The sequence below is a fragment of the Brienomyrus brachyistius genome, chromosome 1 (assembly GCF_023856365.1).
Source record: "Brienomyrus brachyistius isolate T26 chromosome 1, BBRACH_0.4, whole genome shotgun sequence".
NCBI classification, from domain to species: Eukaryota; Metazoa; Chordata; class Actinopteri; order Osteoglossiformes; family Mormyridae; genus Brienomyrus; species Brienomyrus brachyistius.
In genome coordinates, this window is record NC_064533.1 from 30607110 (window position 1) to 30621072 (window position 13963).

At 42.0% G+C, this 13963-nt stretch overlaps 1 protein-coding gene and 1 long non-coding RNA gene across 3 annotated transcripts in view; one reads left to right on the forward strand and one right to left on the reverse strand.

The window, feature by feature from the left end:
- syn3 (synapsin III) overlaps positions 1–5091 on the reverse strand; it is an 84976-nt gene extending 79885 nt beyond the window's left edge. The window contains exon 1 of one of the 2 annotated variants that reach the window (XM_049007703.1): positions 4999–5091. In XM_049007703.1, coding sequence (XP_048863660.1) covers positions 4999–5073 — 75 coding nt within the window. In that variant the 5' untranslated portion in view covers positions 5074–5091. The other variant, XM_049007713.1, reaches the window with a different exon arrangement.
- LOC125738602 (uncharacterized) lies at positions 4481–12610 on the forward strand. Its single transcript, XR_007396870.1, has 4 exons — positions 4481–4602; positions 5932–6141; positions 11901–11992; positions 12086–12610. It is a non-coding gene; the product is annotated as an uncharacterized LOC125738602 (long non-coding RNA).
- Positions 12611–13963: the final 1353 nt, after the last annotated feature.

Genomic DNA, 13963 nt, shown 5'->3' on the forward strand with positions numbered 1-13963 from the left:
TGTGTATATTCTAGTACACATATATTTCAGCTGCAGCTGTATAATAAGATTGAAGGTTTATCACAGAGCCCAAGACGGAAGATGTTCTCGCACCTGCTGGCAGGTTTCTCAGCATCAGAACAACGACTAGCAGCTTTTTTGGTTTGTTTCCCCAAGCAGTCAAAACCATCAACAGCTAAATATGCAACACCGCAGTACTACATAGACCCGACATGTCACGAGCTGTCAGGTCTATGCGTTTTCACAGCACTGATAATTCCACATTTCTAGTCCATTGTGTATTGATCATTTGCTAGTTCTTGTGTTAGTTCTTGTGTTCTTGTCTTAGTTCCTCTTCACTCCGGCTATACCTGAAACCTTCCAACTCACTTGTTGCTCGTGACCAATCAAATGTCTTAACTGTTGAAAAAACTTCTAAAAAAGGAAAAACCAAAAGGATAAAAGGATACACATAAAGATGCTGAGAGATTACCCAGAGGCTGCAGATAGCTGGCGTGATGGAGAAGCTCTCTCGCGGACGCGTCGCCTTTAATGCGCTTAAAGCCTGGCCTAGGGGCTTTCACACATAGGTCAAACCAAGCTGACAGGAAATCGCATTTAAAACGCAGCATTTAAAGTTATTTAGTGAGTCAGGAAATTCAAGTCTAGAAATTTACTGGCCATTTCATTAAGAACTGGGTTGATTGGGTATAATAAATGCCAATAATTTAAATACAGCCTTCTTATAACATAAAAATGAATCTTTCAAAAAAGAAAATGTGTAACTATCACAAAAACATATACTATAGGAAATGAGCTGAGAAATCGTAAATGTAGTAGAAAATGAATTAGTCAATGTAATGATTCCCCCCCCCCCCCCCCCCCCAAAAAAAAATAAAATAATAAAAACACAAATTATATGCAGGTCATCCCCGGGTTGAGAACTTCCAACTTACAGACAACTTGTACATATGAATGGACTGCAATAAAGCCAATTATACAAAAAATTTGGGTTAAATACAATGGTTCATAATAACAAACGAAATACTACTTTGTTACGCTCATGAAAACATCGTGTAGCTTCAGTGGTTCGTTAGCTTGAGGTTCAGTACAGAACCGTATGCAGTTACTTTAATTATTACTGTATAATTATTCCTATTATTATGTACTATATGATTATTTTTCCAACTTACCTACAAATTCACCTTAAAGACAGACTTACGTAACTGAGCTTGTTCGTAACCAGGAGGCTGACTGCCTGTACTTCAGCATCTTACGGAAGTTTTCATTTTCTTGGCCTGGTAGATTCTGTAATGTCTAACCCAAAGCACATATCACTCCGCAGAAGTTCCCTCATACCATGAAGTTCACAGAACAAAAACTCTAAAAAACAAAATTTGTGAGATTCTCCTGAAATGCCATTTCTTCACACATATTAACCTGAGGCCGACACACGTCAGAGTGGCTGTGGGGTGGGGGCTATTTGGAGCTGTCCCCTGTGCATGGTCCTGAAAGCCTCTCTCTTAAGGGACAGACACAGAAACCAATTTGGCCCCGAAGCACCACCTTCTAACCTCAATAATACCCAGGTGAGGTAAAGCTCTCTGTCCTGACTGCCAGCTGATGCCCATGAGAGTGCTGGGTAACGTACACAGGGCTTGGAACAGGGGCCCGTCTCAGGAACCCCCCCTGGCCGCGCATTGGGAGCTCAGGTGCCATCCCGCGAACCTGCACCGCTCTGTAATCACAACACACATCCGACGCTCCGGACGCGGTAAATAGCATGTTGTGCTCTCTGCTCAGTCTGTGTAATCAGACAGACGACGCAATAGTCTGTACCAACACCAAGAAAAGGGCAGCATGACTTTGATCTTTATCATCATTACCCACCCACCCATAGTCATTTAATCAGGATATACAGGACGCAAGGCAGGGGATACCCTGGATGGGACGCCACACCATTGTGAAATACACAGACACGCACACACGCACGCATACACACACACGTCTGTAATTATATCTTTGTGGGGACTCTCCATTCATTTCTATTCGAAAAATCTAATCCCAACATGACGACCTTAACCCCTACCCAGCCCTAACCTTAACCATAAGTAATCAAACACGCAATTTGATGGCATTAACAGATCTTTGTGGGGACCTGAAAAATGGTCCCCATAACATAAAAAAAAAATAAGTTCACAATCTACCTTAACAATTCAATCGATTCAATATATTTTAATAGTGTTGATCTCTTCAGTGTTAGACACCCATACCAGAATTTCCAGATTGAATAATATCCTAAATAAATAATTGCTTTAAAATGTACATCAGCTTCACTGACCTGTCATCAGCCATGATCTAATATGACTTTCTGGTAAAATCACATCTGTATGGTATCAGAGTTAAAGTATCGTGACAATAAAACTGGTTCCAGTAGCAGAAAAGCTGCTGGGAGAACTGGTTTGGCGATTAGTGGAGTCTGTAATATCCATCCCACATCCTCCTCTATAGGGCAAACAAGTACTGACATAATAAAGGGTTTGCAGATAAGTGAAAGCTTTGAAACGTGAGGAGAATCCACACAGCTGTGTGTGCTCCCTCAAAAGGCAACATGCGTGGAGATTCAAGCTTCACTTCTAGGTGTCCACTAATCAAGAGATCCTGCTTTCCATACTGGACTTATTACTTATTTCACTGCATGATTAGTCTGACGTCACGCAGAAAGTCACCAGTCACCACAGGTCATCGTACTGCTGCATCAATATCATCATGTCACACCTTCAGTGCACAGGAACCTAATTACTGTGACTCCGCTGAAACTCTCCAGCGTGAGCCTGACGAGAAACCACATCCAGCTCCCTCCCCATTTGTTGCTAAGCAACCATTTCTATTTTTTTCCCCATTTTCTCGTATTATTTGCCACTGGACTTTGTCAGAATTAATTACTCGCACATTTCTTCTGACTTTCAAACAATGGGGGTGTTTTGCTTTGCTCACCCAATGCAATATGCTACTCACTACTGCAGGATTATGGTCTCACCTCTGACCTTCAACCCAAGCTACAGATCACGTGAACTGGAAGAATTCTCTCTCCCGTGTTAATTAAACAAAATACACGTATATCAGCAGGTCACCACTATTTGGTCCGATGGGATCAACCAATATTGCATTATCACTTCTCAGCACAAATCACCTTGTTATGGCCCTAAATGAGGGTCAGATATCACACACTTGCCAAAATCCCACACAGTTTGCAGTGTTTGGTAACATTACCCAGAAGTGGGGTGAACAGGAAGGGCATCATCTGAGCCAACTGCAGTGTAGAAAATGTACAGATGCAATAAACATGGGGACATTTTTATGATATTGCTACCATCGTATATTAACCTACAAATTCATATAGAGTACTGATCAATGAATGCAACAAAGTTTCACAAGTTTTAAAAATGATCTTGTTATACAGCACAAATACAGTATTACTGAAGTGCAAAACACAAAGCGGTGTCTGATTAATGTGGGAGTCATATATCATCAAACTATTCTCATTGTGGCGTGAGCAAGCCTGTCATACTAATGTACCCACTACCCCAAGTCTGATTAGCATTTACCCTTAGGAGTAACCTTCATCGGGCCAGGAAAACCTTAACATAGCTTCCAATAAGGCTTTTAAAAACTAAATGGATATAACAACAACAAAACATATATCTTTCATATCAGCGCAAATGTTCATTCATAAAAGACTGCCTTCATAAGTAACCTAACAACAGAGATAATTTTGCAATTACTCAAAAGAGTAATGTTAAATTGGCTCATTGTGAAGAGTATTAAATAAGGGACTAATTAAATGCAGCAAGTATCGTGAGATGAAAAGAGGCATTATTAAAGAAGGACGCATACTGTGGGAGAACATATAGAAATCTGAAGCGCCATAGGGAGTTCGGTTGCATTCGCTGTACATCGTCTGCGTTTTTTTTTTTTTTTTGCTAGATTCATGTCATGGTCACAGGATCAGACCAACCTGAACCTCAACGTTAAAAGTCACAAATGAAAGCGAAAACCAGGGGCAATCGTATTATCATATTCTTGCGCGAAGTGTTTATAATGCATCGTGGCGGTTTAACAGACATTTAAGTGGGGAAAAACATCTGTACATTATGAGTGAGTATAAACCCCGAGGCAGTCGGTTTGTAATGTAGTGAGATACGTGAAGGACCTTTAGCTGCGTCCTCCACTCCAGCCATGTGCCAGCGCTGGTCTGCAGCAGATCCGCATCGCAGTCACCCTCTCAAAGCTGCATTTCCACATCATCCTACAACAGACCTGAAAGCCGCTCATCGTACAAGAACACTTTCAACTTTTGTCACTTTAATCCTTTTTTTCCCATCCTTTACAGGAAATATGACAGCCTGTTATTAGTATTGTCCTTGTGCAGCGGGTGTGACAAAAACGTACAGCATCTTTTAAAAGTGGTAGCAAACTATCAGTTTCAGAAAAAGAAAAAAAATGATGCATCTAGTTTTGGGGGGCAGACCAGAGGTATTTTCAACAAGTGCATCACCGCACCGGCGTGTCTGAGTCACCCCCCAAATCCGCGCCGGTTCCTGTCGCATTGGATACATGCAGGTATCCGACTGCTTCGTCATATTTTTATTACACTTGGCAGAGAATATTAGTCATTGTGTTTCGATCGGGCACAAAGAAATCCCGGAGCTACGACAAAAAATGACCCTTTAACTAAGAATCATCTGAATATCTGATAATATACTTGATCAATACCTACAACTGTGAAAATAAAGATTTATTTATAGATTTCATTAAACATCTATACAGCGGTGCCACGTTACACACTGACAAGCGATCGCTTCAGTTTATGGGAAAGTCACGCCAGCGACTGAGACCTTCCGTTTACCCGATCATGCAATTAACGCTCCAGATCGACTAATAATGCCAATGTCAGCGCTTTGCAATGCTTTAAAAATCGTTTTAACTAGTATTTTGCAAAGGGACGCCCTTATTTACCTGTCTTTCGGGGCTCTCCGCCGCCTCCCAGTTGAACAAAGCAGGCTGGGGACGCGCTCGGTTTATTGCCTTCATTCATGCTGCCGGCTTCTCATTGGTCGCGTCGTATCAGAAATTAAAAAGACGCCCCTAGCCCCCGCCCCATTCAGTCCTACAAATATGGCATTAATATTTAAACAGCGCTAAAATTAGGTAATGTCACGCACCCGCCGTTGAATGGCCGAACTGTTACCAACCTTTTACCAATCATACATTGTCGGCAAGTACATCAACGACTTTATTATACATATAGCCGAAAGGGCTGTTATATGTAACAGAAACTAAAGTGAGTATTGCAATAGGAGCTGCATCTCTTATTCAAAGTCTGTTACTGTATTATTATTAAGATCCTGCGGCCAGAGAATAATAATGTTCGCCTGGACCTATGCATGAAGGTTGTCCTAAGCATCATTTCATATTTATAAGAATATCCATCAGGGTCCATAGTTCAACTCTTGCATGCTATTTTATTAATATATTTTTATTTTCCTGCTGGTCCATTAGCTTCAATGACTGCTCAGTCGATGGGTACACTAGCTATTTGATGAATGTCCTATGATGTAAGGAAGTAGTGTACTAATTCAATTTGCCCTTTCCTCAGGCTCCCACGAAAAGCCAAGGTTTCTAGATCAGTATAATCGCCAGTTAATTGAATTGTACTGTTTGTACTCAGGGTGGTTTTGAAAAATCGCCCTCAGCTGAAAAATTTCCACAGGCAAAGTTACTTATGAGCAAATTTAATATTAATGTTAAAATAATGATGAGGTTATTTTATATTTTCCATCCATCCATGTTCCAACTCGTTTTCCTGTACATGGTCATGGGTATGAATAATATACCCACCTTTGGAAGCTGACCCGACAACATCTTTGTGAAACACCCACATCATTTCAGGTCCTCTCAGGCCAATGGAACAGAGACTCCATTCCAGATCTGTAAGCTTCTCACACGATCATGGAGACTGTGCCCAGCAGCGCTGATCAGTGCTGAGTCACTACTCCCAGCTCCTAACCACAGGCAGACCCACCTTCTTTGGGTGACAACTGGGAAGGATGTCCCAGGCGTGGGCCCCCAATGGAGTCCAGCAGAGAGCCTAGGAGAACGGTAGGTCGGTTCCAGCTATTGAGACAGTAGGTAGTTGCTAGGGACCCCGAGTTACCTGTGCTGTAGAGGACGTGAACTGATCCTCCAACTGATCCTTGGGTCTCCCAAGGCTTGGCTTGGGGCTCCTGAAAAGTTCTGGCCCTGGTGGAAGGGGTGGCACACCATGGTGGCCAGGCTGAAGTCATTTTTTCCCAAGAATCATGCGCCGTGGGCCTGAACAAGGGTAAGGATCGGGGCGCAGACTGATCAGGAAAGAATAAGATTCATCTGACAACTTGGGCTCCAGCATCCCGATTAATTCAACTGAGGTTAGATATGAATTCCTATATTTTATGCGAGGACACAAATAAAATAAGGTAATGATACTAAACTGTCTGCTGGGCTTTGGGTAACAGGTCTGAAAAAGGGCAGGACAAATGTACTGATCAGAAAGGTTCAAGTAACCAAAATTCTTCATCATGCAAAACATAACACTGGAATCTACTAGAAGAATGTAAGCTAGACAAATACAGTAGGGGGGTGCCTGCAGATCTGCGCATAGGGTACTCAGACCATCCTTCATCTCCCCAAACTGGCCTTCAAATCCACCCAGCTGACCCTGTATAAAGTCACAAGGGAACAACAGCCAAACTGGGCTAACTGGGATTCATTACTCAGGTGGCTGCTGGCAGGCATTCGATTTAACTCTGACACCGCCACTGTTGAGCCATCCGTCATCTCACGAATGATGCAATGCTAATATTGACATTACGGCATCCTTGATCTCGTTATTTCACAAGGACGATACAAATAACCAAGATTGACCTCAGTCTAAAAATCTGAAATCATTCCCATTAGTCCTTCCTGTCTGATTCCAGTGAAAGTGTCCACACAGTGCTGTGAAATTCCAGCATGCATTAGCTTCAGGGCTACCTGCTCATTTGGATTTGCTGTACGCTAGGCTAGATCACATATCGCTCAAATACTAGCTTCAGCAAACCCATTAGGGACGAAGGGCCGACATAGTAAAAGCAGTCGGAGGAACTGGAGTGTAAGAATCACCACTGACACAGTCCATCATGATGTGGTCATTCTAACTGCTCTGGGTCACAGAGCACCACTTAAATGCGAGAATAATGTCGGCACATGAGCATTGTTAAGGAAAGCCGTTCCCTGGGGACCTTGTGTAAACCTCGCCTGGCCCCCGCTGGAACAGAAGGTCAGAGGTGAGCTTTCCTGGTGGTGACTCATGCAGCGATTGCCAAGCCCCTGGTTTAATCCATCAGCCTTGCGCTGCATTACATTTCAGGTGCACATTTTGCCTTAATCATTAATCCAAAAATTTTACTATAGTCTCAGCATATAAAATCATTCTTATACCTCGTTTGCTCAGCTTCCTCGTTTGGACTGTGGCGATGCAGAGGCATGATGTAGAATAAGAGGTTTATTTTTACTGTCAAGAGGTGAAGCCATGGAATTACAGAGGCTCTGACTCCCCTCCAGGGCAAACCAGAGCTCCCCCAGCACCACTGACTGGGGGAGAATCAACTTAAATATTTAAACAGAATATCTAGTCAGAGATGCACACTGGTCTATGGGAGCATCCCGGTGTGCGATTTCCTGCCAAATGCTCCCAACTTGAAGCTCTGGTGCCCTCCCCCACCAGTAACGCACATCAAAAACTCATCCACTATGTCTAATGTCATATGTGTGCCTCTCCACAGTCCTTAGGGCATCTCCCACACTACTCCCACTCTGCACAGGGCAGCTAATATGTGCTCCAAATACTAATAAGGCAGTCTCCCGATAAATAATATTAAACAGCATGACCCCCACCCCAAAATGAAGTTCCTCCACCACTGCTTGAGGCAATTTTGCATTATGTACTATATATGAAAGAATTACCACAATTACACCATCACCTACAATTAAAATGGTGAATTGACCAATCACAGTTCTGGAAATAAAATTACACTTATAGCACAGTGTAAGGATGAGAGAGCAGGGTCTGGCCGTATTCCGGAACCAGTTGGGGTTAAGGGCCTTGCTTAGGGGCCTAATGGTGAAATCACTCTACCAGCCAAAAGATTTGACCTGGAGACCTTCTGATCATGGACGCAAAGTCTTATTTCACAGAGCCGGACACTGCCCAAATGAGAGCAATTTGCCCTCTGCTTGTTTTGGGCAAAAGCAGCACCAAATTTCTGAGGAGTGGGACTCCGTAGCACCATCGATTTTGCACAGTAGCTGTAAATAACCCTGAACACACAGGCATAGCATAAGCTAAGGCCCAGTACATAACCAGCAATGCTGCTTATTACACACTCGGCTGGTGGGCTTCTGCTCTCAGCAAGTGTCCTGGAAACTAGAAAATACCAAGATGGCTGTAAGCTGCTGTCCTACCACATGGGGGATTTATATTACATTACCGTGGTGACTCTTACTTATATTAAGGTAAAATGAAGACATGGAGGGCGGCTGATGCATTCTGACAGAGAGGATCCGTATTCCTGTACGATGAATGCCTTAGGAAGATATAGCAGGCGATCCTTCCTAATGCAGTACATCCCATAAAAAACAGAGGGCCACCAAGCCACTCTGTGACACCATTTGCTCCCTGGGCACACTCCGGGCAGAAGTCCAAACAATTTGTCAGGCCTAATGGAAGTAGGTAATTTCAGAAAACACTTTCTATTGATTAGGCTTTCTGCTTTGCCCCATTTCATAAAGTGGCCATAGTGTAAAATGGATGCAATTTGCATTTTGAGAGCTCCAGATTTTAAGTTGTTACCATAGGGCAGGTTCACATGAGAACCGGCTGAGCATCAGCATACCAACTTCCATTTAGTTTCCTTTAGATCACATTACACAGTCAGTAGCCAGTTAATTAGGTACAGCAACGTGCTAACAGATTATAGAGGAGGTGGATCCAAGCAATTAGAGGAGGTGGGACCAAGACATGTGATTGGTTGGTCCCACTTCCTCTACAGTCTGATTGGTTATATCTCTGAACCAATTATTTTCTGTTCTGCCCTCAGAGTCCCATGAGTGCCACCAGCTACCCACACAACGACAAGTTCAGAGAACAGTCTCCTTTCTGTTCATCAGGGGCTACCGCTGTCCATGTTCCCTCTACTGTCCTGTACTGGGTTGGGGTGAGATTTGCAATAGAGTTGCAATATAATTGTGATTAGGTTAGAAAAGTATTTTACAACCCAGTCCACAGTTTGGCTCCCTTCCATCTCCCAGAACACCTGGCCCACACAATGAGTAATGAGGACTGGGTTGCGAAACAATAGTCAACAATAGTCATAGGAAATATGGACGTGATGCCCTGTTTTGAGGTTTGTCTGACACCCTCAGGCACTGAGCATGTACTGTACTAGCTAGGACCTTCACTTATGTACTTTACTTTGGATCAGGACAATGTTTTCATGAATAATTTAGAACTTTGGATCTACCTCAGTAACACTGGTTTGGGGCACAGCTGAATGTTACATATTATGTCACTAGTCTGTCAAAGAGACATCGGCTCATCTGATTTACAGCCAAATTGCTCAGAATAGACTAGTCTTGTCTGATTACAATCAGATCTATCCTGTATGATGTATTTAAAGAGACAGCGCCAAAAACAACATCCTGTCATTTGATTGATTCGTAGGGATTTAAGCAACGTTGTCTATATTAGCATTCTTTAGGTATTGCTTCTGGGAACATATCACATTTAGAGAGCATGTATCCATCAGTTTTCCCTGACAACGTATCCAATACAGGGTTGTAGTGAGATCATAATCTATTCCAGCCTTTCAGAGGGATGCCAATCAATTACTGGGCATAGGCTTTGACTTGAAACCCAAGAGAGAATCTGTGAACTCCACACACACAGAATATAGTTACTCGAATGCTTGGAAATAATATTACAAGGATTTAACTTAAAAGCAGCTACCTGCAGTGGATCTCTGTGTATTACCATTATTATACACACACACACACACATATATATATATATATATATATATATATATATATATATATATATATATATATATATACACACACACACACACGCACACATGGGTGTGTAATTATATCTTTCTGATCTATCTTTTTGAGACTCTCCATTCATTTCTATGGGGAAAACTCTAATCCCAACATGACGACCTTAACCCCAACCCAGCCCTAACCTTAACCATAAGTAACCAAGCAAAATGCGAGACGTGACATTTTTAGTTTTTAGATTGCAGTCACAGATTTTTATAAAAATTAAGGTTATCCTTGTGAGGACCGAAAAAATGGTCCCCACAATGTCAAAATACATTTTTCACATTCACATTATTTAGACATTAAGTCCCCACAATTAAATATACATAACATACACTAAGACACACACACACATACACACACAACAATTACACTATTTGTGAATTTGTGTTTAGCTTTTATGGAAGTCTTATCTCTTACAGACTGATTAAATAATGAACAGAGAAGAAAGACCTATATTATTTCTTTCTCTATGTTAATTTATTCATGCAACTATCAACTATAACTTGATGGATTTATCTATTTATCTGTGTTTGTCTGAATATTTATTCAAAATCTTTTTTTTTGTACAGTGTATTAAAATTTATTAGATTTGCTTGTTTATGCTAATTTGGTGGTAATATGAGGTAGAAATGATTTATGATCTTTAATCATACTTCATGGAGATGATTATTATGAGTATTTCCTGTATTATTCCTGCTTGAGTGTGCAATTAAAAAATGGCCCAGAGAGAAGCAAAACATGGCTGTGGGGAAATATGAGGATTCCATCTAATTTGGGATATAACTGGGATCTGATTTAAAGCTGAGTGTTGCATTTGGTGGAGTTTGGGTTTCAGTTTGTTCCATCCAACAGGAAACCACAGAGAAGGAGAGGAAAAGAATGAGTGATATTAGAGATGCAGGGGTGGGATGGCAGCACATTATAGGGGAATACACAGCATGTATATGATTTCATTATATTTAAATTGCATGTCTTTTCACTATTACGTTATGTTTCATCATTAGCATATATGTGCATATACAGTACACACCCGGTTTATAAAGGCTTGGCAGGAGAAGCACTCGCATGTTCACCCGACAGAATTCTGAATTGCTTGGCCTGAAATATACACACAGTTCAATAACTAACAAAGCAAAGATCCGTGCATGTTTTTGTAGTCAGTGAAATATCTCCCAGAATGCAGCACCTTCTCCCCGCAGACTTCATGGCTGCTGCAGGGACAAACACGGGCCGTCTTCTGACCAGCCTCCTGGCATCTGGCAGCTTGTTTGTTTGCTCCACATCTGTAAGGTAGAATGAGAAGGTGACCAGCCTTCACACAGAAGCAGCAGGATTATTATCAATGTGCATTTCTAAGATTGCTCTGGGTTTTTAAAATGACATTTACTTTGAAGATTACCTCAGGAGCTCAGTACATATTCCTGTGACCCTGCGGTGAACTCCAGAATCCCACCATGGTCCCTCAGATACTTTTTCTCCAGGTCTTCACTGGTGATAAATGCTGCACTGTGATCTCCACAGATCTCTGTAACATAGAAGCACTCTTCAAGCTCCTGCTGGAACTGCGACTGCCTCTCATCCCACTTCTAAGTCCCTGTTATTTTAGATTATCACAAAGAAATGTCATAAACGGAAAACGGAAAAATATTAGAAATAGAAAATGTCACCAAAAACGAAGATTTGATTTTCCATCCATCCAATGATCCATCCGTCTTCTAACCTCTTACCCAGTACAGGTTGGACCAAATCCAGTATATCCAGGAGCTGCACCAAGTCCGGCAACTTCTCAGCCAATATGGAAGCACATCTCCTAGCTGAACTCCAACAGGTATTTAGTGGTAAAACAATTTTATCATGGTTTACTGGATATCTACATGCAGGAAAACCAATGTGAAAACCAATTTACCCCACACACCAACAGACCTACTGCAGGAAAAGCTCCAGAGAGAAGTCTCTGATGACCAATCATGAAAGGGATGAACCACAGGTCTCCATGGTCATTCTAAAGGCCAGAGCCAGCAACCTCAAATCGAATCTGAAAGTTCATGCTTAGAGTACATTTACATTTTCAAGACCTGACTATCCAGTGACGTTCAACTGACACAAGTGGAAGCTTTCAAAAGGAAGGCCTGCTCCTGTGGCCTATCAAACGTCAACATCACTGAAATCCTGGTCGTCTGATTCATATGACATACAAAGGGCTTTATGGATCACAAAAAAATGCCCGCGAGGAAAGTATTTCATTTCTTTTATCTAGAAATTTGGACAGTAGTCAAAGTAATTCTAACACAAGTCAGTCACAAGTTTATGGAGCAGATTTGCTATCCTTTCGTCACACAATAAATCAAATAAATCAAGCAAATACGTGGTGAAAGAATTAAAAAATCTGATCACTGATTATAATCTCTTGCATGCCATTGGGGGATGTCCCCGGCCTGTCCACGTAACCGTGTGTTGGATAAGTGTTTGGAATATGTATGGATTAGTTGGACATGATAATTTAGGACCTAGTTTAGAGAATATTATATTAATGAAGTCGTCTGTGTGACTCTTCCTTTAATAAAAACACTCTGTACAACTGAACTGTTCCTGTGATTGTCATGCCCGATCATCCGATCCTTCCATGTGCCACGCCCCCCTCCGATCCTTCCATGTGACACGCCCCCCTCCGATCCTTCCATGTGCCACACCCCTCTCGTTAGCCTCATGTGAAATCCCGGTGTTACCAGCTGTTTCTTGTTGTTTCATTAAGTCCTGTGTAAGAGTATGTATCTCCAGTTCCGTCATTGAAGTCTTTCGCTGTTTGTACCTCACTCTGCTTGTTCTACGGAATGAACCCCTTGTTCCCGACTCTCCATTTCCTGCGTCCTGGTTCCCTGTTCCCTGCTCAGCCGATGGCAAATGACAGTGATCCCTTAGGTGGACACTTGTGTATGCTGAATGCTTTTTTGCACTTCTCATTGATTTGGGCAGCTTCTGTATGAGGTTCTTGCTGTGTTTGTAGTGTATAGCTAGTGCACTAATGCTAACTTGCACTTGTTGCTGGTAATTCATTGAAAGCTCAGCCTCGCCTATTACCGGAAGCTCCGTCTAGCTGAGCATGTTCAAGTGCTTCTTTTGTGCACCGATGAAGCTCCAGGTAGCTTATTCTGCTGGCTCTCACTCCTCTCTATGTGTGATTCTCCTTTCTGCATGTGACTGTTTTTTTCAGGTTTCCTGCCAACTATCTCATTTTGCTAATATCCTCACAAGTTTATAATTAAAGGAGAGGGCTAATATTCACATGGAATCTTCAAGTGATCATGTTAGGTCTTCTTTTGCAAATGTTCTTGGATCTGTCCAAAATGTAATAGGTCCCACTCATTAGGATGATCACATTTTAGACCTTGCGGTATGCAGATGGATTGCATTGTTCTTGTATAACCCTATTCTGTCGGACACACTTTTTCCTCACTTTGAATAAGGACCCATCAGGCCTACTTCCAGCTGATTCTGATGAGCTCATTTTCTACCAATGCATCAGCCATAAAAAATGTAAATCTGCAGCGTGCAGAAGGCACACTGACCAAAGAACATTGGAACAGACTCTAAAGTGCTGTTAATGATGCAGAAAACTTTGTCCATGCATTCATGGCCATAAGACTTCATTCCTGCAAACTCCCACTTTTAAACTTTACAGAGGAGAATTTCAGTTCATATTTCCTTTCCTACACTGTCAAATATATTCATCCATCCTTTTTCCAAACCGCTTATCCTACTGGGTTGTGGGGGGTCCAGAGCCTATCCCAGAAACAATGGG